Source organism: Anarrhichthys ocellatus, unplaced genomic scaffold (assembly GCF_004355925.1).
Source record: "Anarrhichthys ocellatus isolate YVR2014 unplaced genomic scaffold, GSC_Weel_1.0 scaffold18, whole genome shotgun sequence".
Lineage (NCBI taxonomy): Eukaryota > Metazoa > Chordata > Actinopteri > Perciformes > Anarhichadidae > Anarrhichthys > Anarrhichthys ocellatus.
The window spans coordinates 1764691-1792143 of record NW_022280048.1 but is presented as its reverse complement, the minus strand read 5'-3'; the positions used below and the strand labels follow the sequence as shown (position 1 = coordinate 1792143).

General features: G+C 43.1%; 2 protein-coding genes across 8 annotated transcripts in view; both read left to right on the top strand.

The window, feature by feature from the left end:
• Positions 1-22809, top strand: part of sptbn2 (spectrin, beta, non-erythrocytic 2) — a 47618-nt gene extending 24809 nt beyond the window's left edge. For 3 of the 6 annotated variants that reach the window (XM_031856952.1, XM_031856950.1, XM_031856951.1), the window contains 37 exons: positions 2566-2717; positions 2963-3136; positions 3441-3532; positions 3686-3766; positions 4797-4912; positions 5230-5342; positions 5466-5653; positions 5764-5881; positions 6011-6169; positions 6278-6580; positions 7508-7661; positions 7749-8143; positions 8245-8508; positions 8592-8803; positions 8995-9132; positions 9252-9471; positions 9616-10152; positions 10700-10902; positions 10988-11078; positions 11332-11478; positions 11610-11873; positions 12049-12273; positions 12385-12474; positions 12637-12915; positions 13016-13146; positions 13269-13473; positions 13590-13964; positions 14055-14299; positions 14404-14542; positions 14702-14786; positions 15246-15442; positions 15635-15759; positions 15871-15946; positions 17916-18088; positions 18387-18560; positions 18728-18770; positions 18895-22809. In XM_031856952.1, the coding sequence (XP_031712812.1) occupies positions 2566-2717; positions 2963-3136; positions 3441-3532; positions 3686-3766; positions 4797-4912; positions 5230-5342; positions 5466-5653; positions 5764-5881; positions 6011-6169; positions 6278-6580; positions 7508-7661; positions 7749-8143; positions 8245-8508; positions 8592-8803; positions 8995-9132; positions 9252-9471; positions 9616-10152; positions 10700-10902; positions 10988-11078; positions 11332-11478; positions 11610-11873; positions 12049-12273; positions 12385-12474; positions 12637-12915; positions 13016-13146; positions 13269-13473; positions 13590-13964; positions 14055-14299; positions 14404-14542; positions 14702-14786; positions 15246-15442; positions 15635-15759; positions 15871-15946; positions 17916-18088; positions 18387-18560; positions 18728-18770; positions 18895-19107 (6896 nt within the window). In that variant the 3' untranslated portion in view covers positions 19108-22809. Of the gene's footprint in view, positions 1-2565; positions 2718-2962; positions 3137-3440; positions 3533-3685; positions 3767-4796; positions 4913-5229; positions 5343-5465; positions 5654-5763; positions 5882-6010; positions 6170-6277; positions 6581-7507; positions 7662-7748; positions 8144-8244; positions 8509-8591; positions 8804-8994; positions 9133-9251; positions 9472-9615; positions 10153-10699; positions 10903-10987; positions 11079-11331; positions 11479-11609; positions 11874-12048; positions 12274-12384; positions 12475-12636; positions 12916-13015; positions 13147-13268; positions 13474-13589; positions 13965-14054; positions 14300-14403; positions 14543-14701; positions 14787-15245; positions 15443-15634; positions 15760-15870; positions 15947-16890; positions 16969-17915; positions 18089-18386; positions 18561-18727; positions 18771-18894 lie in introns of all 6 variants that reach the window. The other 3 variants (XM_031856947.1, XM_031856949.1, XM_031856948.1) reach the window with 2 other exon arrangements.
• A 1607-nt stretch (positions 22810-24416) lies between these two features.
• The window catches only part of LOC116389062 (zinc finger protein ubi-d4-like), a 7885-nt gene continuing 4848 nt past the window's right edge, over positions 24417-27453 (top strand). The window contains exons 1-7 of one of the 2 annotated variants that reach the window (XM_031857469.1): positions 24417-24494; positions 25362-25522; positions 25805-25912; positions 26000-26178; positions 26260-26352; positions 26481-26559; positions 27035-27076. In XM_031857469.1, the coding sequence (XP_031713329.1) occupies positions 24463-24494; positions 25362-25522; positions 25805-25912; positions 26000-26178; positions 26260-26352; positions 26481-26559; positions 27035-27076 (694 nt within the window). In that variant the 5' untranslated portion in view covers positions 24417-24462. The remainder of the gene's footprint in view (positions 24495-25361; positions 25523-25804; positions 25913-25999; positions 26179-26259; positions 26353-26480; positions 26560-27034; positions 27077-27453) is intronic. The other variant, XM_031857470.1, reaches the window with a different exon arrangement.

Here is a 27453-nt window from a genome sequence, read left to right as displayed (position 1 = left end):
ATAGCTGGTTAGCAGATAACATCTCCAACCCTCCTAATATACCTGTAGGCTATGAAAGACACCTGCTTTGAATGAACTTTGTCTTTACATGTTACTTATTATTTCTATCATCAAAACTTCAAGTATTTATTTGTGCTGAATCTGGAAATTTGAAAACTCAAAACACATTGTTGAGGGCTTTTTCATAAAACGTGTTGACTCATGTGTATGTGTAATTTTGGAGCTATTAACAGTAATGTCATTGGGTTTATCTGCTGTTCAGCTCTTTGTCTGTAATGCATGTGCCCCCTCCATTATTACCCAGCCCTCAAGCAGGAAATTGGAGAGGTATGCCGGGGTGAGACATCAGTAGATGATACATAATGCTCATGTGCTCGTGCAGTCTTGTGTGAGATACGGACAATTCAAGAACCAGTTAATATTTGGAAATTTAGATTTTTACTACTCTACTACACAAGAATACACCCAAATAGACGATCATGGGTATTCATACTACAAGCAGGTACATGTCACTTACCAGCAGTACAAAAAGCCACATATTTCTCTTTTTCATTTAATGTTCGGCTCTCTTCTCCTACCCACTTCCATGTGTTGTTCTGCTGCCCTCAGCGCTGGTGCAGAGCACGGACAGCCTCATTTTATACTGATTAATGGAATATATTCTGTTATTGTTTCGTTTAATGCGGGTTAGTGCACGTTGGCAGACACTGCTGTCAGGAGAACCGAGGCAAGGAAGTGCGATCCACAGTGCTGTGTCATTGCATCACTGAGCTAGGGTAACAAACCCGTTTTAGTGATGTTTTCTTGACGGTGTGACTTGAGATTTTCATTTCAATGCTGCGAGATCCCCAAAACACAGACATTTTTAACATTAGCTGTGACAGTCTTTATTGTTTGTTTCAGGAAATGATCAGCAGATTGCTGTAACCTTGCTGTTAAAGCACAACATTACAAGAAGCTATCTGTATTAGTTATTTCAAAAGAGGACCTCTCCAGTAGTACAGTATAGATACAAGGGAAACACCTACAGCTCGCAACAGGTCAAGCGTTACGTCCCCTGGTATTACTACACCTTAGAAAGCTTGTGTGACATTTCAAAATCTTGTTCTTTTTTTAGCTGACAGTTGGTAGAGTGGTAATTTGCACAACATGCTGGCTTTGGTCACTTCACATTGCTCTTTTTGCAGTGGCTTAGTATTTCTTAATCAGTCAAAGACAGTTATGAGTTAATAAGTAGTAATACTTCCTGAGCCACTAATAGCTTTCTTTTATCATGCTTCAACCAATCTCATTCACTTTCAGTGCAAACAAAAGATTTTTTTTAAATTCCACAAGAACTGTCATTATTGTACTGACCTCGTGATTAAATCTCGTGGACCTCTTTTGATACGACTATGTTCAACTTGCTGACCTTCAAAATGTCCCACTATTACATGAACTGCCTTCATATGTGGACCTTGCCTTCGGGGTTGAAAGCCGATAGTGTTGCATTTGAACGTCACAGTAGTTTGCAGTTGCAAGGCTTACGTTCTACATGAGATCAGCATGTAGCATGTATGTGGTTTAGAGAAATGCAATGTGTATTGTTCTATAAAACAAACCATGCTGTCTGAGCTTTAACTTCAGTAAAACAAGACCGTTGGCAACATTTAGTAATAATACTAAGAAATGGTTGAATCGAATAGGGAGAAGGATACTTTGTGTACAGACCTTCCCCCTCGAGGCTGATTTGATGCAACATATGAAGCGCACAAGATGTAACTTTTGGGTTCATGTTGTTACACCAAGCTGCTTTGAAGGCTTTTTCTCATTGTTTTATGAGCGACATTGATCTTCACCGTTGTATTTAATTCCACACGGATGCATGTAGGTTTTATTTTGTCATCTCATTATCACAGAGCTGCTCCTCTGATCCATTTACTGTCTGCTTCAGGTCATTAAGTACAATGCTACAATGGTGCTTTCAAAAGGCAGGAAGACCTTGCGTCCTAGAAATGAGGTCACCTTGTTAGGTGGCAAAGCAGGATTAGCTTCTTACTCCCTCGGTCCATATGTCTGAGCTGCTGTTACAGCTTAATTTATTGTGATTCTATTTTTTTTTTTTAGTCCTGCTCCAATGAAGAAACCGCAAATGCCATTGTCTTCATGTGCAGTTTTGCATTGTCACTTTTCTCTCCTTAAATCACTTCATCAGAGTAATTAGCAAAGCACACGTGAGCGGAGTCATCAGTACACTTTGGTCCGAGGAGTGAAAACCTCTCACTAAGCTGTCAATGCAGTGATCCTATAGAATTAATGGCGTAGCTTATCTGTGAAATGAACTGCTCAGGGCCAGGGCTTCAGTCCGCGTGATTTACTGTCATCCGTGTGCTCTCAGGAGTGACCAAAGTTGGAGACTGTGTTGGTGTTTGTTTCGAAGCCAAATTGATTCTTTGTAAATATATATATCCCTGGCGGCATTGATATTGATGCCGGTGGCATCTCAGTCAGGGGAAGTCAATTGTACTCTTGGTGTAAATCAACTTCAGCCCCTCTCTCTCTCTCTCCCTGTTGTTTCTTTTGCAGATGAGCGTGAAGCAGTACAGAAGAAGACCTTTACCAAATGGGTAAACTCTCACTTAGGCCGTGTGACTTCTCGCATTGGTGACTTGTACACGGACCTGCGCGATGGCCGCATGCTAATCCGCCTTCTGGAGGTGCTCTCGGGAGAACAGCTGGTCAGTATAATCTGTGGTCACACAGAACCCCCCCCCCCCCCTCTCCCTCTCTCTGTCGTAACCCTGACCCAGGTCCTGAGCATGACCCTCACCCTGCACCACAAGTCAGGAGGAAGGAGAAATCATGCTCTCCATTTCTTCTTTCTTTTTTTATGTACTTCTCCTCCTGCTTCGACTTTTAAATTACTGCCGCCCTTTCGTCTCCATGTATGTTGTAATCTTTATTTTTCCTCTGCTCCCCTCAGCCAAAACCCACTAAGGGCCGCATGCGTATCCACTGCCTGGAGAATGTTGATAAAGCCCTGCAGTTTCTCAAGGAGCAAAAAGTCCATCTAGAAAACATGGGTTCACACGACATTGTAGATGGGAATCACCGTCTCACCCTGGGTCTCATCTGGACCATCATCCTTCGCTTCCAGGTAACATATAGAGTAGTGTTGAAGAGCGTGTGCCACGTGAAGCGGGTTTGGCTTTGAGATGTCAGGTCTCTGCATGGAGCCTAGCCCATCCTCAAATCCTAATAGAAGTTAATACTGCTGCATTGTGATTTAAAAGATATTCATGCTAATATATTCATGCTAATATTTTAGTCTAACTTGTCTAATTTGGTATAATATACAAACGGATAATAGATTATAGTCATGACATTGCAAGGACTAGTTATCTAGCAATTGTGTAAAGTGATGTGGGAACAGTCTTAACTAAACAATGCTGTGCTGACAGATCCAGGACATTAGTGTGGAGACTGGGGACAACAAGGAGAAGAAATCCGCTAAAGAGGCCCTGCTGCTTTGGTGCCAAATGAAAACTGCTGGGTGAGAAAAGAGTGGGAAAGGGATGACTTAATCACACGGGATAGATACTTTTGATTTGTTGAAGATATACCTAACCGTTTATGATATTAGTGGTTTTACTGAAGTGGTAACTGATGAGTTAATGATTGATGACTTCTTATCTGGCCTCTGCAGATACCCCAATGTCAACATCCACAACTTCACCACCAGCTGGAGGGATGGCCTGGCGTTCAGTGCCATCGTGCACAAACACAGGTCATTGACTTCTTCCTGTACCTCCTACAATACAACTGGCCCCTGTTAAGCATATACTTGTGATTCATTATAACAGGTCTTTCCTTTAAAGAATATTCACCCTCTCTTTTATCTTTCTTAACCTAATGAGCACCTGTCCCAGTACCAGGGGTCTCAGGGGTGTTTTTATCCCCTTTTTTTATTTAGGTCTCCTCCTACTCGTCCCATCCTTCAGTCTGCACTATGGCTGAAAGGATGAAAATAGGGAGTAAGATGACCTAGGTCACAGAAATAATAACCCACTTATTTTTGATGAAGAGCCATGCTTGATAACTCTCTTGCACACCCTGCTGTTCAATGCAATGAATGTCTAAGGTGATACTTGATATATGAATGCAAACATTGCTTTCATTAGAGTTAGTGAACCAATTCATGTAAACCATGACGCTGCCATTTACATGATCAGGCCCCTTTCAAACTACAGTCACAACAGCAGGCACTTACAATATGCAAATAGTTTGTTAAAGCAATGCGATTTCATATGTTTCATGAACTAGGAACATGCTGTGGAGTGTAATGTTTCATGACCATTGTACAATTCAAACCTCTGGGCATGCTCACTGAGCCTCCATGAGGAAATAGCATTTTTTGTCCGCATTCTCATATTTTGGAAATGCCAATTCATGCCTATTTGGTCATTAAAGTTTGAGTGATTTACTGATTTTTACATCCTTCCAATGCATTAGTAAGCTCAAAATTCAAACCTGGTTCAGGCAAGAATAAGCAATAATTGGCAGGAACAGCTTGCCTAATCCACAGATAAACCTGTGTGCCTGCAGATGACTATACCTAAATCCAATGGATCATTTAATGCACTCTGGTCAGTAAACATAGACATGCTTTGAAGTGGACTGCAAAATGTTTTCACTCTATACAACAGATAAGTGATGCTATATGTCTACATGTAAGCCTGAATTGTATTGCTATTGGCTTTCACCCTGCTCTGCCATCTGTTATTATTAAAACCATAATTTGTCCCTGGTCTTTGCAGACCCGACGTGATTGAGTTTGACAACCTGAAGAGGTCCAATGCTCACTACAATCTTCAGAATGCTTTCAATGTGGCTGAGAAGGATCTTGGGCTCACCAAGCTGCTGGACCCAGAAGGTGAGTGCGTAACGCCTCCGCAAAAACATCGAAGCCTTTCTGTCACAAGTCACGCTGACGGCCTGACACCGTCCAACAAGGCACTAAACTGTCGTTCGAAGCAGACTGATGCCTGTTGATTGCAACACCACATCACACGTCAGCTACAGTGACATCACAAAAAGCATGTCCAAAGATAGTAACAGTTTGGCGCCAATTAAACTCCCCATTCATGCTGTTTCGATACTTAACTGTGTTGTTTGTGCATGAAAAGGTTTATGGTCACTCAAGTAAAAGAAAGAGTTCCGTGTACATCGATCATGTTTCTTTCTCTCCAGATGTTAATGTTGATCAACCCGATGAAAAGTCCATCATAACCTATGTGGCAACCTATTACCATTACTTCTCGAAGATGAAAGCTCTGGCAGTGGAGGGCAAGCGAATTGGCAAGGTTAGCTGTGTGTGTGTGTGTGTGTGTGTGTGTGTGTGTGCGCGTGTGCGTGTGTGTGCGCGCGTGTGCGTGCGTGCGCGATGTGTAGAGTTGCTTTGATTCACAGATCCCTCTCGGTTGCAGGTACTGGACTATGCTATCGAGGCTGACCAACTGATAGAGAAGTACGAGACCCTTGCCTCGGAGCTGCTGCAGTGGATTGAGCAGACCATAGGGACGCTCAATGATCGGCAGCTAGCTAACTCACTGAGTGCTGTGCAAAACCAGCTGCAGGCTTTTAACTCCTACCGGACTGTGGAGAAACCCCCCAAGTGAGTGGGTTAATATAACCCAGTGAATGAACCCAATGCTTGTTATCAATTAGGATCCAAAGTGAGAAGCTGTACATTATGTCAAACCAAGGTGGTTTCTGTCTCCACAGATTTACAGAGAAAGGAAACTTGGAAGTTCTCCTCTTCACTATCCAGAGCAAGATGAGAGCAAACAATCAGAAAGTCTACATGCCAAGAGAGGGCAAACTCATCTCTGACATCAATAAGGTATGGGTTGCTCTACAAAAGGGCTCCAAATGGTTTTCCAACAAGAAACGTAATCAGCATGTAGCATGTATGCTGTATTGGTATCCTAGTTGCAGGGTGTTACAAACTTCCTCTGTTTTCTTGTGGCAGGCATGGGAGCGACTGGAAAAGGCAGAGCATGAACGGGAGCTGGCACTGAGAAACGAGTTGATTCGCCAGGAGAAGCTGGAGATGCTCGCTGCACGTTTTGACCGCAAAGCAGCTATGAGGGAAACGTGGCTGAGTGAGAACCAGAGGCTGGTGTCTCAGGTAAGACAACTAAAGACACACATGTGTGGCTACAGATGCATTCTTATTTCTGACTTGAATACATTGAACAGTTCTGCTGTAATCAAGCTCACTTTCCTCCGTTATTAGGACAACTTTGGAACTGACTTGGGAGCTGTGGAAGCTGCCACCCGCAAACACGAAGCGATTGAGACAGACATTGGGGCATATTGGGAGCGAGTGGCCGCTGTGGAGGCCGTTGCCAAAGAGCTGGAAGCAGAGAGGTACCATGATGTGCGGCGTGTTACTGCGCGGAGGGATAATGTGCATCGACTCTGGGAATACCTGAAAGAGCTTCTGGCTGCACGCAGAGAGCGGCTGCACGCCCATCGTGACCTCCAGAGACTGTTTGAGGAGATGCGCTACATCATGGACTGGATGGCAGACATGAAGGTACTGTGCTCACGGTGTTTTAACTCGTTTGAACTGCTGTGTTGCATTCCTACTCTCTGTTGGCTTTGTTTTTAATCAACAAAAAGGAATTTCCTAATCCTCTCATTAAGTTGGTGTTTGTTCACATATGTCCTCGGCAGCTTTAGTGTCTGCTTATCTGAGGACCATTAACAGCAGTAATTAGCTTTTTACAGGCCTGAGCTGTGTTGGCTTTACTGAGGTTGGCTGAGGTCTTTTTTTTACCTTACATGGTTAAATCTGGGTCTTAATTCGAATAATTATTATAATAATAATAATAGTTTTACACTTGTGAATATTTATCAGTTGTGTATCTGTTTAAAATATAGCATGTATGCCTCTCTGCTACTCTGAGGGCGTGGCCTCGTTGGCCACCCACCACCTTAAATAAATATCGCACTATTTGCTGCTTTTGAGCTTTGACCCGTTCCATTGTTAGCCTTTGAGGTTTTCTTTACACTTCCCAGTTGAAAAACAGTTAAAGGTGTTTCATTTTTATGGGGGACAGCTGTCTGCGTTTGTTTGTCTGGGGTGGAGTTGTTCAGGATATGAATCCATTTCTTCTGTCATTTTCAGTGGTTACTGGTATATAATTAGAATGCTTGTATACAGTTTATTGTCTGTATTTAATTGTGTTTGTAGCAGCAAGTTAATGGTCTGAAGCTACAGCTTGTTGAAATTCTGCTGTCAGCCATTACTGGTCTTTGGCCGTTTAAAATGTCACGATGTGCCAAACATAGCTCATAAAATGGTAATGATTCAAAATATATAAATAAATATATATTTGTTTTAAATGTTAGTAGACAAAATACAAAACTAGATTCCTACCTTGTGGGTGCGGTTGCAAACAGTTTGGAGGTTTTCTTTTTTAAATTCTATTTATATTAAACAACAAATCTTCTGTTTTAGGGTCGTCTGCAGTCTCAGGACAGTGGCAAACATTTGCATGATGTGTTGGACCTACTGCAGAAACACACTCTGGTAGAGGCTGACATTTCAGCTCAGGCAGAGAGGATCAAGGCAGTTCAGGGAACGGCACAGCGCTTCACTTCCTATGAACAGAGTGAGTCTACAGATCATGTAGATTTAGTCTCATCTATTTGTGCACAAGATCTAAGTGCAATGTATTCCTGCCTTTTCTAATTGCCAGCCTACAAACCGTGTGAGCCGGGACTAGTGAGTGAGAAGGTTGACCTCCTCGGGCAAGCCTATGAGGAGCTTGGTCAGCTTGCTGGGAAACGCAGAGTGCGCCTGGAGGAGTCACGCCGCCTGTGGCAGTTTCTGTGGGATGTGGGAGAAGAGGCAGCCTGGATCAGAGAGCAGGAGCAGATCCTGGCCAGTGGAGACTGTGGCCGTGACCTCACTTCTGCCCTTCACCTGCTCAGCAAACATGAGGCCTTCAGGGACGAGATGGCAGCCCGTTACGGCCCCCTGAGTAACAGCATCGCTGCCGGAGAGGCTTTAGTTGAGGAGGGACACTTTGGAGCCCCAGAGGTCACCGAGAGGATTCAAGACATCCGTGCACAGTGGACACATCTGGAGGAGGTGGGTGGTGATCACGATTCATTGTATTTGTACTGTATAAATGGTTGCATTTATTGTTTTTTTTTTGTGTTTGTAATTGTCCTGCTCAATCTGCTCCCCAGACAACTAAGCTCAGAGAGCAGAGCCTCAAGGAAGCTGTAGCCCTGCACCAGTTTCAAACAGATGCCGATGACATGGAGGTATGGATCATGGAGACACTTAGACAGGTGTCAAGTCAGGAGGTGGGCCATGATGAGTTCTCCACCCAAACTCTCGCTCGCAAGCAGAGGGAGGTAGAGGAGGAGATCCAAAGTCACCGCCCCGGCATCGACTCCCTGCACGAGCAGGTCCAAGCACTGCCAGAGGCCTATGTACATTTCCCTCAGGTATGTGTGCTTTATTTTTCTTATGCTTCCTCAGTGATGACTTACTGTTTGTGGTGCTAAATATTGTTTATGGCTGATTGTAGGTGGATGGTCGCCTACCTGCTATTGAGCAGAGTTATGAAGAACTGGAGTCTCTGTCAGCAGCTCGGCGCCAGGCTCTGGAAGGTGCCCTGGCCCTCTACCGCATGTTCAGTGAAGCTGGTGCCTGCCAGCTCTGGGTGGAGGAAAAGGAGCAGTGGTTAGATGGCATGGAGATCCCTACCAGACTGGAGGACTTGGAGGTGGTGCAACAGAGGTTAGTCTGGGCGAAAGGGGAGAATGTTGATACAGAAGATTTAATTCGTCTGAAATCGTATCCTTTGAAAATATGTGAATTAATAAGCTTTCTTTCACAAACAGTTTTATTATCTACCTAAATATCTAGTCTATTAGATTAGACTTTTACGAATGAGTGAATTGATGCTGGTCTATTATTTATGGCTGCAGATTTGAGACACTGGAACCTGAGATGAACAACCTAGGCACTCGTGTCACTGATGTGAACCAGGTGGCCGAGCAGCTACTGAGCTCCGAAAACTGTAACAAAGACCAAATCCATCAGACACGAGACCAACTGCACAACAGGTCAGAGCAAACATATGAGGCCCAGTAAAACCCACCATTTAACACAGAAATACATTTGTCCTCAATAAGCACTGTGGTTAGCATTTTAGCCTAAATATTACATCTGCTGCGGTCCCTAGATGGAAGGAGTTCGAACAACTGGCTGGCCAAAAGAAAGTGGCCCTAGAATCGGCCCTTAACATCCAGAACTACCACTTGGAGTGTAATGAGATCCAATCTTGGATGAAGGAAAAAACCAAAGTGATTGAATCCACCCAGAGCCTGGGCAATGACCTGGCTGGAGTGATGGCGCTGCAACGCAAACTCACTGGCATGGAGAGGGACCTGGAGGCCATTCAGGTATGAAGAGGTCACATGCAGTGACTCATTGGTGAGGGATGTGAACGGAACAGACTGTGTAATAGATAGTCAATTATTTTGGGCTTCGTGTTGATGTATCTTGTCGTCATATCTGCGTTAAAATCATTTTTCATATCCGTTCAGGGCAAACTGGATGACCTGAGCAACGAGGCTGAAAAACTGGCCTTGGAACATCCAGATCAGGCAGGAGAGATCCAAGGACACCTGGCAGAGATTCAAGAGGTGTGGGAGGAGTTGAACGCCACCATGAAGCGGCGCGAGGAGTCATTGGGCGAAGCCAGCAAGCTGCAGGGCTTCCTCAGGGATCTGGATGACTTTCAGTCCTGGCTGTCCCGCACCCAGACAGCCGTGGCCTCGGAGGACATTCCAACCTCTCTGCCTGAGGCTGAGAGTTTGCTAGCCCAGCATGAGAGTATTAAGAATGAGGTGGACAACTATAAGGAGGACTACGAGAAGATGCGAGCTGTCGGCGATGAGGTGACCCAAGGTCAGACAGATGCCCAGCACATGTTCCTGGCCCAGAGACTCCAGGCACTGGACACTGGCTGGCATGAGTTGCGTCGCATGTGGGAGAACCGCCACAGTCTCTTGGCCCAGGCCTTTGACTTCCAGACTTTCTTGAGAGACGCAAAGCAGGCAGAGGCTTTCCTCAACAGCCAGGTTAGGAACATGCACTGTGGAATTAAAGCCTGTACCAGAGAGTTATAGAAACTAAATGAATTCATTGAAACAAAAATCATTTATCAACGTACTGCTTTATTGGTCAGTGTCTACAGTCCAGCAGTCGATGCCAAATCCCTGTGTGTTTCTGAAATACTAGATATACTGCATGATTTAAGTGGAGGATTGAGTCTTTAAGCAGAGCATGGGTTACTATGAGTTGGATAGAAATGTAAATATAATTCAAATTACATCGCAAAATCCATTCATAGTCTCAATTAAATACAATTGATCAATCAAATTGATTCAATGTTTGAGATTTGCGATGCCAAAAGTAAAGTAGTGAAATATTTTCCAAGCTTATGTTTGTCACTCTGCTCCCACAATGTTTTTTAGGCCAACACATGTATGTTGTTGTTCTTCTTTACCCTCATGTTGATACTGGGTTGTTTACCCAATATCCCGATATATCAATTTGGCATTGGAATTAGATAATTGCACATAAGAAATGTTTTTAAAGAATGGCATTTGTTTCCTCTCTGTGTAGGAGTATGTGCTGTCCCACACAGAAATGCCCACCAGCCTTCAAGGAGCAGAGGAGGCCATTAAGAAGCATGAGGATTTCCTCACCACCACAGAGGCCAGTGAGGAGAAGATAACTGGTGTGGTGGAGGCTGGACGGCGCCTCATTAACGACAGTAATGCAAACTCTGATAAGATCCAGGAAAAAGTCGATTCCATCCAGGAAAGGTTAGAGCAAGCCACATTGGATGTATTGATGGTGTAATATTTGAAGACAGGATGTGTATTTAGTTTTCTGCTTAATTTTCTCCAGGCATCTGAAGAATAAGGAGGCTGCAAATGAATTGCTGGCTAAGCTTAAGGACAACCGGGAACTTCAGCACTTCCTCCAAGATGGACAGGAGGTAAAAATAATTTTTAAAGTCAAATAAAATAGCATAATCAATAAATGAGTAGAAGATGCTTATGGGATAAATATGTGAAAGGTATCTATAATTATAATTATGAGTATAAATGGCTTCTTTAATCATAAAATACAAACTATAGAATTTTTGTTGATCACTTGTATTTCTTTATGTTTCGTGCCCTGAAAGTATGTAACACTTAATAATATAAAGAAGTTATACTTCATCCATAATGCTATTCTCTTTTCTGTAGCTCACATTGTGGATAAATGAGAAGATGCTGACGGCACAGGACATGTCTTATGATGAGGCCAGAAATCTTCACAGCAAGTGGCAGAAGCATCAGGCCTTCATGGCAGAGCTGGCCTCCAACAAAGACTGGCTGGACAAAATTGATAAGGTGTGGCCATTTTTATATACATTATATAGCATTTCATTGCTATTTTTTCTGGGGACAATCTGGCACGACTGGCATTACCAAAGCAAAATGAACCTGAATTCAAACTTGTCCTTGTTTCCTGTCTCCAACAGGAGGGTCAGGCACTGGTGGCCGAGAAGCCGGAGCTAAAGCCTGTTGTTCAGCAGACCCTGGATGACCTACAGCGTCAGTGGGAGGAGCTGGAGGGCACCACCCAAACCAAGGCCCGGTGCTTGTTCGATGCTAACCGGGCAGAGCTCTTTACACAGAGCTGCTCTGCTCTGGATGTGTGGCTGAAAAACCTGGAGGGTCAGCTGCATAACGACGACTATGGCAAGGATTTGACCAGTGTCAACATCCTGCTCCAGAAGCACCAGGTAGAGCACACTGTAGAGCACAATCCATGTCATCTTTGCTGTCAAGAAATACTGTTCATTTGAATCTACAGATGGCATTTTATGAATCCTGCACTTGCTGGTGGAACTGGCCAAATGTTAAATGGACACTGTCAAATGTCATATCTTCTAACATCTTTGTACTGTCGCTGCGTAGATGCTGGAGCACCAGATGGATGTCAGAGAGAAGGAGGTGCAGTCCCTTCAGTCTCAGGCTCAGGCTCTGTCCCAGGAAGACGCTGGAATTGCTGAGGTAGATGGTCAGCAAAGGCGTGTCACTGACAACTTCTCCAACCTTCAGGATCCTCTCCAACTGAGGAGACAGCGACTACTCGCCTCCAAAGAAGCACATCAATTCAACAGAGATCTGGAGGATGAAATTGTGAGTCGAATCACCTGATCAATTCCTTAAATTAGATGTAAAACATTTTGTGTTTGTCTTGCATCTGTTTTGCCTGATCATCTTTTATGAACCGGTTTGCTTTTCTCTCAGCTTTGGGTGAAAGAGAGGATGCCCCTGGCAGACTCCACAGACCATGGAAAGGACCTGCCCACCGTACAGCTGCTAATCAAGAAGAACCAGGTACAGTGAATACAAAATTGTTTAAATTGTTGTAATGCAGGGTAATTAAAGGAAGATAAAACTGACTTACCTCTGAATTATTAAACGTTTTCAATGAATATACACCTAAGGCAAATGTGAGATGCAGAAAATGCCAACCCACCTTCTCTGTTTCTGAATCAGACATTGCAGAAGGAGATCCAGGGCCACCAGCCTCGCATCGATGACATCCATAGACGAGGCCAGACTCAGAGCCAGGTAGATGGTGAGAGGCAGTCTGTCCTAGAGGAGCGCCTTGTTGAGCTGCGGGACCTCTGGGACCAGCTGATAGCCGAGACAGACAAGCGCCATGCCCGTCTAATAGAGGCAAATCGCGCCCAGCAGTTCTATGCTGATGCAGCGGAGGCAGAGGCCTGGATGGGAGAACAAGAGCTACACATGATGTCAGAGGAAAAAGCCAAGGTAAGACGAGACAAAATAAGACAAAAAAACTGCTCTTGGTGCTGCTTTTTCACAATCTTTTGTCTTGACAAAGTATCATAATTTCCCATTTGTCTCCCAGGATGAGCAAAGCGCACTAGTGATGGTCAAGAAGCACCAGACCCTGGAACAGGCACTTGAAGACTACGCCCAAACCATTCACCAACTAGCCAACAGCAGCCGCACCATGGTCAACGGCGAACACCCAGAGAGGTAAGAATGCAGAAATAGATCTAAATGTTGAAGTGTCAACTGTGATACAAGCCTTCTTAAGAAAGAAGTTGTCCACCTACAACCCACTGATCTGTGTTGCTCTCTTTTCTATCTTAACACAGCGAGAGAATCACCTTACGGCAATCCCAAGTTGACAAACTGTATGCAGGGTTGAAAGACCTCGCTGAGGAGCGTCGTGGGCGACTTCAAGAGAGACTGCGACTGACCCAGCTGAAGCGGGAGGTGGATGACCTGGAACAGTGGATTGCTGAGAGGGAAGTGGTTGCTGGCTCCCATGAACTAGGACAGGACTATGAACATGTCACAGTAAGTTTTTTTTCTTTTTTCCCCCCCGTCACATACTTTGTAGACACTGAAGCTCAGGGAAATTTGGCTGAAATGAATGACGTTTCCCACTTCTGCCCTGATTTTTCTTTCTACAGATGCTGAGGGACAAGTTCCGGGAGTTTGCTCGTGACACCAGCAACATTGGCCAAGAGCGTGTAGATGGTGTAAACGGGCTGGCGGATGACCTGATTGAGTCGGGTCATCCTGAGAACGCTAGTGTGGCTGAGTGGAAAGACGGGTTAAACGAGGCTTGGGCTGATCTGCTGGAGCTGATCGACACACGCACACAAATGTTAGCAGCCTCCTATGAGTTGCACCGCTTCCATCAGGATGCCATGGAGGTGCTTGGACGTATGAAGGAGAAGAGGGAAGGGCTGCCTTCTGACCTTGGCCGTGATCTGAACACCGTTCAGCATCTACACAGACAGCACAACACTTTCGAAAATGACATCCAGGCCCTCAGTGGACAGGTCTGTTCTCTGTTAATAAAGAGCTCTCATGTGAGATGCCAAAAGAGCCATGTGAACAGAAAACTGAATGTCTCCTCTTTGATCTCATAGGTGAACCAGGTGCAAGATGATGCAGCACGGCTGCAGAAGGCTTATGCTGGGGAGAAGGCAGATGACATCAACAGGAGTGAACATGCTGTGACTTCTGCCTGGGAAGGCCTGCTTGAGGCCGGTCAGGCCCGCAGGCTCCTCCTGCTGGACACTGTGGAGAAGTTCCGTTTCTTCAACATGGTGCGAGACCTGATGCTCTGGATGGACGGTGTCAATCTGCAGATAGACGCACACGACAGCCCCAGGTGACATTTCATGCTTAGTTTTCCAGTTACGGTAATGAATGCTGTTATAATCAGTGGGACGAGTATAATTAAATCTCACCTCATTCTCCTCTCCGTTGTCCCAGGGATGTGTCTTCTGCAGGGCTGGTCATTGCCAATCATCAGGACATCAAGTCAGAGATTGAGACCAGGGCAGACAGCTTTACTGCCTGTATTGAGATGGGACATTCTCTTATCAACAATAATCACTATGCAACTGATGAGGTACTGTGCACTGGGTCACTTTCACTGTTATCTGCAGTCATATTATTGCATATTTAAAATAACGTCTCTGAGTGAAAATGGAACATTGTGGGTTATTGCTTAAAGTCAATCTTGTCATGTGTCTTCTCGTCACTGAATGTTTGAATCTTTGATTCACAGGTCCGGGAGAAACTGGCTCAACTCCAGCAAAAGAGAGAGAAGATCAACAAAAAGTGGCAAGACAAGATGGACCATTTACAAATAGGTATGCCTGCTTTGCATGTTGTATAGTCTGCATGAGGGCACGTTGAAGCTTGTAGTGCCATGGCAAATGAAATGCGGAGTGTACTTTGTTGTGGTTGCTACAGGGTAAAGGTAGCAGATAAAATACAAACGGGTATGTCCGGTTTGAAGGTTATCATGGCATCCAGAGGTAAACGGCAAAATGCTACAAGGCACACACCACACAGCATTCTATAAGGCATGTGTGCTTAAAACTATTTGATTGGTGGTAATTGCGTAGTGGCAAAAATTGAGCCAGGGCTAACTTTTTATTTTTTTGAATGTTTTTATTTGGTGGTCTGAAATGGACCAAATGTGTACCTGACTCATTGCTAATAGTTCTTGATGCCGTATTTCTCAATGTCCCGGTATTTGTTCACTCTCTATCTCTTTCTTTTTCTTTTTCTCTCTGTCTTCTGCGCCCCTTATCGCTGCATCGCAGTGCTGGAGGTGTTGCAGTTCGGACGCGATGCCTGTGTGGCAGAGTCCTGGTTGGCAGGGCAAGAACCTCTGGTGCGAGCAGCAGAGCTGGGCTCAAATGTGGATGAGGTAGAGAGCCTAATTAAGCGCCATGAGGCCTTTGAGAAACTTGCTACAGCCTGGGAAGACCGCTTTGTGCTGCTGGAGAAACTTACTACGGTAATTAAAACAATGACTTGCATCACATAGTAAAATGTTTCTGTGTATTTGAGAATGGTGTAAGTTAGTTCTGAGTGGCCTGGTATGTACAGGTAGAGGATGTCCGCCACTCATCTATTAGTGTAGGCATTGATTCTCCCTCACTCATGTGGCGTTACGTTTAGCTATCACCACTGACTTTACATTTCTCAGCTTGAGGAGCATGAGCTCCAGAAGCGGCTAGAGGAAGAAGAGAGAGCAAGGCGACCCCCTACACCACCCCCAGCAGAAGTGGCACAATCTGAAACAGAAAGTCAAGTACACGATTCTCAAGCCAGGTAAACCAAAGAGGACTTCCGGTAGAGCAGAGCCGTGTTGATGTATAGTACAATTAGACATTGTTTTTAATATATTTTATTAACATGCTTTCCACTCGCTCTCCAACTCAGAACCAGTCTGGACCAGACTACACTCAATCAGTCTGTGTCGGTGAATGGAGTTCACAGCGACAATGACACATCGCAGGTGAGTGTTTTGTGGATCCAAATCCTTTGAACATAACAGGCTTTCTGCTCTGTGGTGCAACAGAGTCATTTTCTACCTTAGGGCTCTGGCATGTAATGTCCCTTCCATGTTTCATGCCTCATCTCCTACATTATGACTCCTTCAATCAATCTGTGTTAAACAGTTTAATAGAGAAAGATATCTGAAAAATAAATACTGGTTATTTGCATTAATGTTAGCATGAGATGTCCACATCTAATAATAATACATTACTGGCAAAAACATGGCAACAGTTTGTTGCAAACAATGAATATTATTAAAATATATGAGTTTGAGTACATTACACTACACATATCACTGTATTTGAGTGTGTGTCCCTGTCTGTCTGTTCCACTCTAATAATAACAGTGTTCTTTTGACACATATTCCTTTGTTATATAGTGACATTGCTATTATCCAACTGAAATAAACTATCTGTGTTTTTACCAGAAAATAGCCAGTAAAACAAAAATACCTATGAAATAGTATATATGGAGCAATACTTTATGATCGGGATAAGATTTGATTGAAGGTATTGTTGATGATACTTCCACACTACAGAGGAAGAAACCCACCCAACACCTCAGGAAGCCTGATTCAATAGGACAGTGCACCTGTAAAGGAGGGGGTTGGGATCTGGGTAGGGCACAGTAAACGTCCATGCATGTCAGAATGTTACACTATCCTAGTAAAGAACCTCACTGGCAGATGAAAATAAGCACCTTATGGAAAGCAGAAGTAAACTTATTTCAAGAGCCATTTCTGTATTAATGGAACTTCATAAATTTGACGGTTTATGGACACCGTTGTTGACGGCTGTTATGAGCAGCCGATCATAATGGTGATGTGTCTGAACCCAGTTTCTCACTTTCAAGTTTCTGCCGCAGACGAGACTTCTTAACAATTTCTTATTGCGTTTTTATCAGCAGTCAAAATCGCTACCGTTGTCAGTGGGAAAGAAATCAGAGCCTAAACGTGTGTGTAAGCCAAAGCAGCCGGAGCGTGTGAGTACCAAGCCGTGGTCAGCTGTGTAGCTTCCCCTCGCCCCCCCGTCACAGCCTCCGCTCAGCTCCTGGTCAACTGCAGCGCCTCTTTTCTTCTGTTGAGAAGCCATCGCTCTCTATCACAGACCCAAACCATTGCTTTATTTATTTATCTTTCGTTAATGAGTCCCATTGCTGTTTTTAAAGGCATGGTGCAGATTCATGAACAGATTGTTCTCATGGATCAAGTCTGCTGTTGTATGTGTGCTCATATTGACCAGGACAAGAGTTACTGTAAATGTGCTAATGTGGTGATAATTGTATCTGTTCTTAGCTGATTTATGTGTACCTTGTTTTAGTCTTTCCCCACATGTGTACATTTCCTGTGATGAGTCATTCAACAGCTCAAAAAAAGGCACAAGAATGTCTCCTGAGCTGATATTTTCCTCTGCTGTCACAATTCAGTACTTTAAGAGGCATCTTATAGTCTTTGTTTTTGTATTTAGGATTCATAAAGTAAATGAAAGCTAGAGATGTGGATGCTTTAAGGCTTTAGAGTTGTACTGTAATTGTGTGTTCATGTTTTTGTTTGTGTGTTGCAGTTATTAAGTTATCATTTATTGATTTATAGAGAATATTTACATTACAAATTGGTATCTGCCTTTGTTTCAATCGAAAAGTATATCAGGTTGCCTCAGTACATTTAGATTATTTTTCTAACATTTTAACTATCCATGTTCAGAGTAGCATGCATTCATGCGGGTTGTTTTAATTGTATATCAGTGTACTGTGTGTTTATGCGGCTACACTGTTATCTCAGGTAATCACACAGTGCCGACAAAAACGAGCGTCATCATGACTTTTCACGTACGGCTGTGAATGGCTGCTTTGCTGCTCACTGCTTCCATCCAGTCACCATGTTTTTTTCTACCTCCTCACGACCATTCATGTTCTGGTTTGAACCACAGGGCTCCGAGTCCGAGTCGGTGAACGGACCAGGCAGGGACAGCGGGCTGGCATCCTCTCGCCTTGAGCCTTCTGCCACGTTACCGAGCAAAGGTGGAGCAGAGCCCGATGCCATGGAGGGGATGCTCTGTCGAAAGCAGGAGATGGAGTCCCACAGCAAAAAGGCAGCTACCAGGTGAGTGTTGATATCGGTCAAGTGCATTTAAATAGTCATCAGAGAGCCGAGACCAGACTTGATTTCAGTTAAAAAACATTGAAAAACTAAGTTGGTTGTGTCTTAATCTGTCCCAACGTGTTTTAATGTGATATGCTGTAGAACTCTAAAACTTCCGGCTCATGCCTACCTTATTTCATCTTATTTAGTTTACTCTGTTACATCTTTCAAGTTGTGTTTTGCAGTGTCACTACCTTTCTACAATAGTCAAGAGGAATATTGTACCAAATGTCCTGATCTTGTTTCTTTGTTCCTGTAGGTCCTGGCAGAACGTGTACTGTGCCCTCAGAAAAGGAAGTCTCGGTTTCTATAAAGACGGCAAGAGCGCTAGCAATGGCATTCCATACCACGGAGAGGTACCCATCAGCCTGGGAGAGGCTGTGTGTGAGGTAGCACACGGCTATAAGAAGAGGAGATTTGTATTCAAGCTCAGGTGAGAATATAGGCAATTTAAAAACCCCAGAACAAGGATTCCCGATAGAGTATGTTTTTCACCCTGTTCGATTTTATAAATACAATGAAAGACGATGAAATACCAAGATGTAGACTTGATAGCTTGTATTTGACTAACGGTTTACATCATCAACACTGTGTCTGCAGGCTAGGGGATGGGAAAGAGTACCTGTTTCAGGCGAAGGATGAGGTAAGATGTATAAAACAGAATGACTCTACTAAAATAAGTAGTTCAATACAAATTATGTGTGTGTGCTGTGACCGTGCTTGACGATAGTGACGTATAATAAATGTTTTTGTTTTTTTGTTTAAAGGCTGAGATGAGCTCCTGGATCGGTTCCATCGTCAGCGCCATTCCAACAGGCTCAGCAGACTCGCCCGTAGCTCCACGGGCGCTCAGCCGCGCCATGACGATGCCTCCCATCTCCCCCGGCTCAGGTGAAGCCGGAGGCGTTACCATGCGCAACAAAGACGGCAAAGAGAAGGACCGCGAGAAGAGGTTCAGCTTCTTTGGCAAGAAAAAATAGAACACTTGTGTTATCGCTGGAAACTACATTTGTCTAAATTTCAACAAACTGAAGCGGTCAGAAAGCAAAAGTACAAAGAGGTAACACAAACACACTGCTCTCAGTGCAGACCCCGAGGAATCTGTCGACGGCTACTATCGTATGTGGCTTACAGAGAACTTTGTTTCTTTTCTTTCGCTCTTATTCTCTCCCTCGCCGGTTTCTATCCGTCATTTACTTTTTCGTTCAACCAATTCATATTTCACATTTAGCTGCACCCAGCAACGAAAGCCTTCATCCAAATTCAAGCAATTTCAGCCAACCAGCGGAGCTTATTGGTCTTAAGTCAGTGACGGCTGTGGTTGGCATTAGTAGGGATTCGGGACCAGTTCAGTTTCAATCCACCAAAAACGGCCCTCCTTCAGAATGAATATTTTCTCTTCAGTGAGTCTTGACTGGGTCGTGGTGGAAACTTTTCATCAATGGCCGTTTTGTTCTGCAAGGAATACAAAGGCCTAAGTAAGTACGAGTCTTGACTAGCTGAGCCGTTTTGATGCCGTGTCACTAATAAAACAATGGATGGTGGCTTTACACTGGGGTGCACTCTGGTTTTATTTCCCCGCTTTAAAGCGCTCTCTCTTTGTGGGAGGATTACATCACTCTCTTTTTCTGTACTTTGTATTGATGTTATTAACCTGACCGATTTATTATTGCTATTATTATTATTATTATTATTATTATTATTATTATTTATCTTTTGCTATTGCTGGTTTGAGAAAACAAGCTAATTAATTTGCTATTAGATATTCATGATTAATGTTTTTGGTTAAATTAGTGGAGAATGTTGGGCTTGCCCTTGTATGTAATATTTTGTTTTGTTTTCTAGGAATGACAGTTGATGAGGTGTTTTTGAGAAAAAAAATAAAGCTCATAAAATTTTAGAAGTGTGCAGTAAGTGATCACAAGTTTCATTGGGAAAATAATATATATATATTTAATAAGTGGTTATATTTTTTATTTTGTCTCTAATTTTGCCTGTATTTGATCATTTCTTTTGAGTGGTCTTTTCTGCTTGATTTTCAACTTTTTTCTGTACAAAGCAGAGAAGATTAGTTTTCTAGTGTGTGCGTGCGTGGGTGTGAGTTGTGGTGCTGTGGACTTTGCACGTTTAAGTTATTCCTGATCAAACGTGGCTGCTTTCCGGTACGCAAACGCAGACAAAAACCAGACACAAACACAAAATAATATTACTGGAATGATTTCATAATATTAGCTTTTCTTTGCTTCTGGTTTTTATTATATGTGAGCTGACATTACCCAACGGAGTTCCACAAGACGGTTTAATTATTTTTGTTTTAGTCTTCTAATATCTATATCTGTTCTCTCTCTATCTACTGGTGTGACGGCATGGGGGGGCTGTTTGTAGATAAGAAGCTGAAGCACATTCTCTGTGGCAGACCGCGGGGATGCAAGCAGGTCAGATGGACAGCTGGACAGGTCTCATTGAGTGAAGTGAGGGCTGCGGAAGTGAAGAATGCGGCTTATGTGCTACATGACAGACGGGTGTATTGAGCCTTACTTGAACCCATTACGGATACACTGAACCCCCTTTTTACAAACCCTAACCCTCCATTCGAACAGTCTTTAAGGAAGCTTTCGTAGTACGAAGACGGGAATGTTAAAAATATGTGCCCTGTGGCAATGATCTAATGTATGTCAGTGGGTTACGTATGCAGGTACAACATGAATTATAGTAACCACGGAAAGCTCTGCTCACTAACTGGCAGAGAGGGAAGAGTCCTAAATTGTCTCCAAGACGAGCTTTGTGCTCTTGCATATGTGGCATGACTTCATGTAGGTTCATACTTGTATGTGTGTCATCGTTGCCATCTATTCTCTTCTGTGTTGATGTACTCTGAAAACATGAGATCACTTCATATTCAGGGCTGGAGAGCAACTAATTCTGTGTAATTGGCATTTACAGTAATCTGAAACAAGATCATGGCAATCCAATATGTTTAATGTACAAAATATGATAGGTGTTTTATTTAGTCTGCTTAAATATGGTACATGTTTCAAACGATGAAAGCATTTACAGTTTTTGTGAGACTGTAGGCAGTAGTGACATTTTATACAAATTGATTGTTAACTGTTATAGTCAATCACTTAAATCCAAGTTTTAATTGATCTTTCTAACTGCCAAAATGCCACAAGAAGTTACAGGACGACAATTACATGAATTTTAAGAGTTTTATGAATTATTTCAAGTATAGGTTTCAAGTAATCAATTATTTTGTAATTTATTTCACCTTGAAATTAACTCTTTAAAGCTGGTATTTGCCTGGATGTGTATAGCATATCTTGGAGGGCTTGAAGTCCACTGGAATGTCACACCAAACTGTTGTGACATCACAAACAGCTGGAAATAAACTGGTTGCAGTTTAAACAGGTCGGCCTTATCTCGTAGTCCCAAATGAATGTGGAACCAGTGATCTATTGCTCAAAGACCCCCGAAGCCAGAGATGTGAAATCTGTGAACATCCACTTTGAGACTATTGAACGGCTGACAGCACCCTGGTCCAAACTTTCTCAAACTGACTGCCTTTGTCTCTGTCAGTGGGGTTTTGTATCTCGGGTGGGCGACCCAGCTCCCAGATTGAGTATCCTTAAACAAAGCTATACCATCATGGGAACCAAGTCAATGAGGTCATTGCATACACAAGTGAGCCAATGCAGTTAGCGTACATTGTGCACAATTTTTCGAATGGAAGAGTCATTCTTCCCCAGTGGATGAGCTGTTTCTAGTGATCATTGCTACCTTTTCTCTGCTCCGGACATCAGACAACAGCGTTCAGTTGATGTCCGAGTCTCTATGTCTAAAGGTCACACAGTGTATTTTCTTATCGGCTCATTTGAATGTGAATGATTCAAATTAGTTTGGCCAAATTGGTCACGAGAAGCAAAAATATTTCACATACTTGACATACTGTACACAAAACTTTCTCTTTCGCACACACATTAATACTGTATAACGAATGCAGAATGACCCTGGCAATCCAGTTTTGTGGATGTGTCCTCAGCTGGCTGTGATTCGATGTTGCATACGGCATCCTTTTTAAAATAGCATCGTGCCACTGGTGAGCTTTGACCAGAACGTGGGACGTAATGTATTATTGATGTCAAAGAGACATGTTTTTGGTAATGAGATTACTTGTAACAATGGAGTACTTGATGAAGAGAAAAAAACACAACTTTTACTTGTATTAGATATGGGTGAAATCAGACTGGTGACAATTTGAGCTTCCTTTTTTTTTAGAAAAAGGCAGGACACTTGCTGTCTAGTGGGAGCTTGTATTTTTTCCTCCAGTGGTCTGTCTTGCAGCATTTGATAAGCCTGTCCTCCTACCTTCATTTCTCATTACTTTTGACGAATGTCTGTTCCTTCCTCTGTAATTCAGAGTTGTTAATACCACTACTATTATTAATTGCTATTATAATCATTATTGCTACTGTTGTTACTATTACTACTACTGTTACTAATGCAACTTATTGCAAAAATTATAACTGCTGTCCATTTTCAGGTACGTGTCTGTAATACCAGACCCTTCCACACGATGTCAGTGTGCTGTGGAGCATTTTCATTACAAATCGAAAATAATGTTTGTTGACTTGTGTATCTACATCTAATATTAGGAATAATAAAACATGGTTTAATCAAAATCATGATATTGTTTGGGTTTTGTTTTATGATAAAAAGGTTATCCACCGCACCAGCTTTTATTCTGTTCGGTGCACAAGAGAGAAAGTCAGGTTTTCACAGTAAACTGTATTGTTATAAGTATACAGAAAACATTGTCCCTGGTGCAATTTAGTATTGTTCTAGGTTAAAAATCAATGTCAGGGATACCCTGATATTTAGATCTTACATTGCCCATCATGCAACTTAATAGTGTCTTTCATTAGACTCTTGCCTCTTTAATGGGCACCACCTTTCAAACCCTGCACCATCAGTTTGTTAGGCAGGGTTATGTTTTTCATACTTTGGAAAGCTCATTCCAGAGCTAAAAAAGACATTATACAAATACTGTATTTTCACAGGATAAGTAATACTCCCCATGACGAGTAAACTGAATCCCGTCTGTTAAATTAATGGGCAAAATTAAGATGAACAAATGGTTGTTTTTAGTTCAAACAAAGGTTTTAACTTCCAATTATCTTTATTTCATTGTTTGATCAACACCAATGACGTCATGTACTATCTCAACAATGTACTGTTCTGCATGCTATTAGATTAGAGGAAGAATAAATTTTTTTCCTCTATAGAAATTCTCATGAAAACAAAACAGCAGTTTCATGTACACACTACAGAAAGATAAGACAAGTTAAAGGAAACCTTGAGTGAGAATCCTTTAGTTTGTCAGCCTGTTGGTGCGCGTAAATTCATAAAACAATTTGTCAGCTACAAGAGAGCAGAATTGGATCATAATTTGAAAATGAATAGTATAATTCTTCTCCGTGTTCACATTTTACTACAGTACATGTGAAATATAGTTGTATGGGTGTAGAGGATGTTGCTGCAGTGCAGTCATTAAGAATAATATTAATGATGCAACTGCAGCCAATGAGGTCAAGGATGATCGATTAATGACATACAGTAGGTTTATGATGAATTAGTGGATGAAAGAGTAGAGCAAACCTAGAGAAACCTGAGCCTTAGTTTCATCACAGTGGTTATCTCTGTACTGGAGGTTGACAATAGATGAGGATGGTGGTCAAAGACCTCAGAATAAAAGATAACATCATCTAAAAGTATATATTGAGAAAGGCTGTATGGGGGGCCGAGGAAACGCCTCATGGAGCAGTTTAACTTGGTCTGTGCTGTTTAAATGGTTTCCTGGGACTTGAATTTAAAAGCCATGACGGGACTGGAAGAGTCAACAAATTAAAAGCATTTAGGTGTGAATAACAGAATTATAAATTTGAAGTTCAAATTCACAGTGGAACTTTTCAGATGAACCCTAACTATGAGGTTGGTGACATTAAAGTGTAAGTGTAGCCTTTACCTATAATTTGTAAATGTAATTTGGTAACAGTTTAGGTGTTACTCAAAACATTAAAAATAGCTCTATTGTACTTTTATCAAGAATATAATGCAGATGGATAATTTATCCTCCATGTATATGAGCTGCTGACGATAACATTTGTCTGGAAATAAGTCAGAATCACATTTGTATTGCTTTGTATGATAAAACATCCTGCAATGCCACAATGTCCCAGTAAGGGGCGCTACGTGTCACGCTCCTGCGCTATCTGCCTACAAGTCCTGACGGAGGGCACATATAGCCCGCGGCCAATTTTCCCGTCTACCAAAGCAAGATGGCAGCTGTTGTTGAGAATGTTGTCAAACTGTAAGTGTTGGACTTTTCTACACACCTTTACACCTAAACCAGTCGACTCAAACCGCAGTCACATCACAACAAATGTACGCTCGTACAGCCAATGACCGCGTCACCAGCTAGCTTACCACCATTCCCTCTGACTTAGTGAGGTTAGCCAGCGTCGGACCGTCGTGTGTGTGTGTTCACATCCTGGAATGGAAGTGTTAAGTTAGCAGGCACGCAGATGACGTTTCTAAAAAAAACAAAACACGAATCACGAGGCAATGTAATAGAACACGCGTCAATTTGATCATAAATGTATTTATGAAGGTAATACGGTTACTTGTGTCTTGCTGGCCAAACGGCTACCGCGGTGCTAACGTCGGTGAAGTACAGCAGCTAGGTGGCTCTCGCGCTAACGAGCTGCGGCTGTTAACGCAGGCTGGAGTGCTTCTGGCCAACTAGTCCACAATGAATGAAAGAGTGGCCTCGGAGATCACTCCTTCTATCTGGGGACCAAAGAGTTACAGTCACTGTAGCTATCACATTTAAAATAAAGTTACTCTGGATAAGCTCACAGCCCTGTTTGAGTATATTTATGTTGAAAACAGCACAATTGTGACTGACTCCCGTGCTCTTTGTTGTTGATGTACCAACAAAAGCACCTGTTGTTGCACTTGATAACGAGTTAGTCTGAAGTACAAAAGTCTTGTGAGTGAGCGAGCCGTCTTTCTAGGGTGGCAGCACAACAGAGAAAGAAAACAGGCTTTAAACTGACAGAGGGCTAAAAAGTAAGACTGCACTGGTTTTGAATTACCCACACCTGCTGATTTCTTTTTGTTTTTTAAGTATAAATAGACTGAATAACAAGCATCTGGCTCTGGTTTGTGGTGTCAGGTTGGGAGAGCAGTACTACAGAGACGCCATGGAGCAGTGCCATAACTACAATGCCAGGCTCTGTGCCGAGAGGAGTGTCCGCATGCCGTTCCTCGACTCTCAGACCGGTGTGGCTCAGAGCAACTGCTACATTTGGATGGAAAAGAGACACAGGGGACCAGGTGAGGCACACAACATGTAGTTCAAATGCACTGTACGCCCTCAGACAGGATTCTTTAAGGCCAGTGTCTAGGATGAAGGATTTGTTCAGATTTACTGAATGGATGAATGGGGAGCGGTGTGTCACTTTAATCAAGCTCGCAGCTAAATGTGCTCTCTTGGCTTTCAATGAGAAGGCCAATTACGCTAACAAGCTTTTTGTCAGTTTCTGACACAAAATGCTGACACGTTGTGTGTTAATATAGGTCCAGTGTTATGTAGACGGGTTTGCTCTGATCCCTCAGGCATGGCACCGGGGCAGCTCTACACCTACCCATCGAGGAGGTGGAGGAAGAAACGCCGATCTCATCCTCAAGAGGACCCGCGGCTTATCTTCCCTCCTGTCAAGTCAGGTATCATTCAGCTCAGCTCAACTCCGCTCATTCTCTATTTTATTCTGTCAACTGCTGTTATAAATAAAGAATGTGTTTTGTTCATAGAGATAGACGTAGGGGTGAAGAAGGATGCTCTGTTACCAGCGGATGGCAGCAGCCTGGAGGCCCTGCTGAAGGGGGAGTCCGTGGAAAAACGGCCGACCACAGAGCTGCGAGGGTCTGAGGAGGATTCAAACCAGAGCGACTACACCGGAGGCCTGAACCCGGCTGCTCGCATTAGAAAGGTTCTTGTTTTCAGCTTAAGATATATTTGGAGTCAAGAAAATTGTTTTACATTTTGTATTTTCCTCATTGCCTCAACATAGAGAGTCCTTGAGCCAGATGACTTCCTGGATGACCTGGATGATGAAGACTATGAGGAGGACACGCCTAAAAGAAGAGGCAAGGGAAAGGCGAAGGTAAATAACTGCCGAGTGTGCGTGAGCACACTTTCTCAAGAGTTCATCCCAGCTGTGTGTGTGTGTGTGTGTGTGTGTGTGTGTGTGTGTGTGTGTCACAGACTCTTAATACAGCCTATGTTCCTCAGAGTCGAGGAGTGGGCAGTACCAGGAAGAAGCTGGATACGGCGGCACTGGAGGACCGAGAGAAGCCGTACGCGTGTGACAGTGAGTCCTGATGGGGGAAGAGTAGAGCATGTGAACTCGGGCGAGAGCAGAGAGTCCCTGCAGATGTTAATAGCTGTAATGTTTGTAATCTAATCGAGCAAGAGTCCTCATTCTTTTATCGCCTTTTGTTTTTACGCTCTCCCCTTTCTGTTCATGTTCTCCTCCATCTTCGTCCTGCTCTTTGTTAGCCAAATCTGATATTTATTAAGCTAGTCCAGGCTCAGCTCTATTGTTTTGTTTGTCATCATGATATCATGCATTTCTTGAACTGGGGGGGGGGATGTTTCTTTCACTTCTTCAGTGTTGTCAGCCTATGTAGATGTACTGCTTGATGTGGTTGTTTTTTTCTCTAAAGCATTTCACTTTCAGCTGCAGGTCTCAGTCGGGCAGCGCTGACTGACTGATCCTCTGTCAGTCTACGAGCCCATTTCTCTGAGTCTCTGTCTGTCTCTTCTCCTTCTCTTCTCTCTTTCAGACACTATCAAACAAAAGCATATTTCAAAACCTTCTGAAAGAGGTATATTTCTCTCATTCCTTTGTACCCTTGTCTGCCTTGTCTTTTGTCTTCACTGCCTGTTTTTTTTTAAATTTTCTGTCCAAGTAGATTTTCTCTGTGTGCAGTAAATGTGATTAACTAGATTTAGAAAAGGTCAAGACCATGTTATTATACACCCCAATTAAACTGTAGTCTATAATCTGCCAAACGTACGAGCCGTCTCAGTTTACAGAAGATTAGCTGTGATCCATGAAAGTATCGGTCTCCCCTCAATCTGGCCTGGCTTTTCCCACAGATTTAGATAAGCTAGAAGCTGCTGTTTTTCTTTCTTTGTCTTTTCTCTCGCTTCTTGATGTGTGCAATTTGACTGCATTAGTTGTTCCTTGCTCTCCCCCCCC